The 4887-nt window shown below is 64.9% G+C and overlaps 1 protein-coding gene across 1 annotated transcript; it reads left to right on the forward strand.

Annotated features, from left to right (window-relative positions):
• Positions 1 to 972: 972 nt before the first annotated feature.
• On the forward strand, positions 973 to 4674 carry EN1 (engrailed homeobox 1; the record flags this gene model as incomplete). Its single annotated transcript, XM_082056147.1, has 2 exons — positions 973 to 1645; positions 4223 to 4674. The coding sequence occupies 2 exons, from the start codon at positions 973 to 975 to the stop codon at positions 4537 to 4539; spliced, it is 990 nt and encodes a 329-aa protein (XP_081912273.1). The 3' UTR covers positions 4540 to 4674.
• Positions 4675 to 4887: the final 213 nt, after the last annotated feature.

The raw sequence follows: 4887 nt of genomic DNA on the forward strand, positions 1-4887 counted from the left end.
GCCTACGACCCAATCCTCGCTAGCCGCGGCGGCCCGCGCAGGACACGGCGGGGATGCGGCGCGGCTGGAAGAAGTTGTTCCCGGGGCTGGTTGGGGGTGGTAAGGGGGGCCGGGGAGGGTGCCGATACACGCGTGTAGGTGCGGGCGCGGAGCCCCCGCCCCGTCGCGGCCCGTCCCGTCCCCACGCGGTATTTATGGCGGCGGCGCCGTCGGGCGCCCATTGGGCGCGGGCGCGGGTGTCAGCGGCGGCGGCCGCGCGCCATTGGCCGCCCCCACGTGCGGGGCCGCCTCACGTGCTTCCGGTGCGAGTGAAAAAAGTGTGGCTGAGGGATTTTTTAGGGAGAGTTTGTTGCACGGACCGGAGCTGTCAGAGATTTGGCCTTTTTTTATTATTATTATATTTTTTTTTTAAGGAAGAAAAAAAGACAACAAAAAAAGGGAAAAAAAAAAAAAAGAATTACCAAACAAAAAAAAATTGGCCCGGGCGGCGTGCAGCTCCAGGCTGGCGGGGAAGGGCTCCGGCAGCCCGCGGCGTGGGCAGAGCGCAGCGTGACAGTGGGGCAGCGCGGAGCCGCCGCGGCGGCGGCGGGGAGATGGGCAGATTTTGACGGGTTTTCGGGGGGCGGGATTTTTGGGGGGGCTGCGGTGTTGCCGCACACCTTTTTGGGTCTGGTGTTGCTTTCCCCCCCCCCTTTTTTTTTTTTTTTTGGTGGTGGAAATATAAGCTGATCGGGGGAAGGGGGAAAGAAGCCCTCGAGTGTCTCTCCGGTTTTGGATCCGTCCGTGCGAGGGGGAGAAAAAATTCTCATCTCCAGCCCAACAAGTGGATTTTCTTTTTTTTCTTTTTTTTCTCTTTTAAATTTTTTATTTCTCCCCCTTTTCCACCCCGCCACCCACCGGCAAAGTGGGGTGGGCGTAAAACGGGTGGGTGGGGGGGAAAAGAGGCAGCGATCTCCGTGGCGGGGGCTGAGCATGGAAGAGCCGCCGGAGGGGCACGGCCACAGAGACGCGGCGCCCGGCCCGGCGAGCAGCGGCAGCGGCAGCGATGGCGAGAGCGTACCCGTGTCCCCCAGCCCGGCGCCCGCCTCCCCCGCCGCGCCCTGCCCCCTGCCCCTGCCCCGCCGTCGCCACCCGCCGCCCCCACCGCCACCCCCGCCGCCGCCGCCCCACCGCACCACCAACTTTTTCATCGACAACATCCTGAGGCCGGACTTCGGCTGCAAGAAGGAGCCGCCCGCGCCGGCCAGCGGCGGAGGAGGAGGTAGCCGGGAGCGGGACGGAGATCGGGGGCAGAGCTCAGGTAGAGAAAACGTCAACCCACTGCTGGCCCGGCCGCCCAACCCACCCTCCCTCCTCTGCCCGGACTCGAACTGTCGTCCCGACGGCTCCGCGCCGCCGCCGCCGCCCGCAGCCGCCGCCGCCAAAGCCAGTCCCGCCGCGGCGGCAGCGGCGGCGTCGGGGGCTCCCAAGTCCCCCGCCGACGGGGGCGAAACTCACCCGGCGAAGTACGGGGAGCACGGCAGCCCCGCCATCCTCCTCATGGGCTCTAATAATGGAGGACCTGTTATAAAGCCCGACTCGCAACAGCCGCTGGTGTGGCCTGCCTGGGTCTACTGCACTAGGTATTCAGACAGACCGTCCTCGGGTAAGGAACCGCGGCGCATCTGGGAGCTGTTAAAATCGTGACAAGGTCGCCCCCACCCCCCTTCCCTTCTTCCCCCCATTGCTTTGGCTCCAGGCCTGCTGAGGACCTCGCGTGGGGAGGCGCAGGGAGGCGGGGGGGGGGCGTCCTGGGTCACCCGGGGCGAGAGGAAACGCGTTCCCTCCACCCCCCACCTCTCCTTCCTCCTCCGAATCTCCCAAATTTGAATGGGATGCCGGGCCCCGATTCGGCCGCGTTTCGTTGCGGACCGCCGGCGGGCAGCGACCCCCTTCCCGTGCCCCCCGCCCGCTCCGCCTTGCCACATCCCTTGGTGTTCCGCAGCGCGGCGGCGTGGAGTGGGAGCGCTGCGAAAACAGGCAGCGATTCGTCCGCTCCCTTGTTTTGGGGCTTTTTCCCCCCGTATTTTTGCTGGTGGCCTTTCGGGGGTAGTGGGGGAGACCTGAGCCATGAGTCGAGCAGCTGCTGGAGGTGCGGCGTGTGTGGAGTGTTTTGTCGGAGGGCAAAGAAAAAGGGTTTATTTTTAGGAAGGTGGCGGAGAGGCTGTTTATGGGGGCCTCTGAAGCGAGGCAGAGCCAGGCAGGCCCTTAGGCCGCGCATTGCCGCCGGAGCCGGTGCTCTATGCCGTGGTTTGGGGCCCGGTTCTCGCGGGCGGGACGTGCCTCTGACGGGGGCTACCCCGGTGGGAGCCGACTGTTCGGCCATCCCGGCCCTCGGCCCCATTCTGCCGCCCCCTTTCACGCTGTTTACACTCTCCTAGGTGCTCCCAACAGCCCCTTATTTTATCACCGTTAGTTTCTATTTCTAGTTGTAATTTTTTTTTTGAAGAAGCAGAGGGTGAGGAGGGAGGCTTCCCCTGTGGCACCCGAGGCCAGCACACAGCGATCCACCAGCGCGGGCCGGGGCCGGGGTGGGTTCCCCTGGGTCGCCCCGGTGGGCGCGGGGCCGGCTGCCACTCCCGGCCGCTGTAAAGGCGGCGCTGCCCGGGCCCGGCCCTGCTCCGCGCTGCCCGGCCTGGCTGCTCCCCGCCGGCGGTCAATGCGGCGCTATCGGCCGAGCCATCTCCATCTCCAGTTATTGACACGTCCAGCGACTTGAAACTCAGAAAAGGCACTTTGATTGACTCGGGTGATTGATGGAGTGATAGAGCTGTCAGACGGCGCGGCCCTCGCTCCCGGCCGCCCCGGCCACGGGTGTTTTTCTACCGATTCCCAGTGCCACCGTGCACCAGGCGTTTTACACTTGCGCCTTTATTTCCTTTCCTCCCCTTTCTTCGGGCAGAGAATTAATTCTGTATGTGCTCCCCGAAGCTCCATGCTTATCCCAGCCCGGAGGGTAGAAAGGGCGAGGGGAAACTAGCTTGGCTCGGCCGCCCTCTTTGTTTTGCTCAGAGCTGCCCGCCGGTCCCGGCCGTTTCTCCGAGCTCTGGGTACGAACGGGCTGCGGCGGTCGGAGGCGTCGGCACACCGCTGCAAGGTGCCGGGTCAAAGCGATTCACTCCCCGCGGCCTCCGTCCCTCCGCCGGCCGAGCCCGGGAGCATCCCGCCGGGCCCCGTCCTTCTTCCTACCGGCAGCCGCCGCCGAGACGCAGGGAAAACTCCCGGTCTGGGGAAGGACTGGGACGGGAGAGCAGCTTTCGGCCTACTCGGCGGCCAGGAGGCCTCACGGCTCCGGTTGCGGCTGCTGCTGGCGGGGTGCTGCGGGCCCGGGGCCGCCCGCCGAGCCCGGCAGCTGTCGGGGGATTTTCACAGATCCCTTTCTCCAGGGTCCCCTCCCCTCTCCACTCGCCTCCGGCCGGCGTGCACAGGACCGAGTGTAGAACCCCGAGCGGGCGCTGCCTGCGGGATGCACCCCGGGGCCAGGCTGCTTCCCGGGCGAGCTCTGTAGCACTTCACCTGATCCCATCCCGGCCTGGGGCTGGGGAGGTGTGGGGACACCGCTTTCGGCGGGGGTTCATGGAAGGAGCTGCAGGCGGGGTCGAGGGTCCCCGACAAGGATCTGAGAGCGGACGACCCGGGTGGCGGCGGGATTCCGAGGTGTCGGCGGGGAAGGCACTCCCGGGTCTGAGCCGGCCTTGCGGAGGAGCTGTTGCTCCCCAGAGACTGGAGTAGCCTCCGGCCGGGCTGCTGCTCCCGGCGGCTCCCCGGTGCCTGGCCACGGGAACCATCGCCCCCCCGCGGAGCCGCTGCCCGGCCGGCGGACCTTGGTCCCGGGCCGTGCAGAGGAAGCGCGGCTTGTCCCCGCAGAGACGCCCCGACGTGTGTCGGGGCAGGGGGCGATGGGGCAACAGCTCCCCTCGGCGGTACCGGCTCGGCGGGGCAGCGGGGGATGCGCGGGCGGCTTGGCCGCGGCCTCTCGTCTCCCTGCCCGTCCTTCCCTCCACCGTGCCGGGGCGGCGGCGCCGGGATTGGGTGTCTTGGGGGGGAAACACACGGGACCGGCAGAAATTCGTTCGTCGGCCATTTTTCCGGCGGTCGGCGGGGAGGGGGCGGCGGTCGGTCGGTCTGTCGGTCGGTCGGCGGCGCGGCCCTGCCCAGTGGCGTGTGTGTGCCCTGCCCGCAGGCCCCCGCACCAGGAAGCTGAAGAAGAAGAAGACGGAGAAGGAGGACAAGCGGCCGCGGACGGCGTTCACGGCCGAGCAGCTGCAGCGGCTGAAGGCGGAGTTCCAGGCGAACCGGTACATCACGGAGCAGCGGCGGCAGAGCCTGGCCCAGGAGCTCAGCCTCAACGAGTCCCAGATCAAGATCTGGTTCCAGAACAAACGAGCCAAGATCAAGAAGGCGACGGGCATCAAGAACGGGCTGGCGCTGCATCTCATGGCCCAGGGACTCTACAACCACTCCACCACCACCGTGCAGGACAAAGAGGAGAGCGAGTGAGGCGGCGCAGCCCTCACAGCCCTGCGCCGCGGCGCCGGCCCGCCGGCCGGGAGGCGGACAGGTGCTATTTAAAAGCAGATCTATTGTCTATCCATAGTATAAGGACTCCGATTAAGAAAAAAAAAAAAAGTAAAATATGAACACTTAAAAAATTATCTCTATATAGCCAAACAGCATATGACCATGTATATATTTAATTTCAGGTAAGAAATATGTGTAGCGATCTCTATTTGCTGGACAGTTTCTCTCTCCCCTTCTCTCTCTTGCTTTCTCTTTTGTTCGTTTGTTCTTTTTTTTTTTTTCGTTTTGTTTGCTTTTATTTTTTTTCTCTATGTCCGTTGCTCTTGT

Source organism: Streptopelia decaocto (genome assembly GCF_964273445.1).
Source record: "Streptopelia decaocto genome assembly, chromosome: 6".
Classification (NCBI taxonomy): Eukaryota; Metazoa; Chordata; class Aves; order Columbiformes; family Columbidae; genus Streptopelia; species Streptopelia decaocto.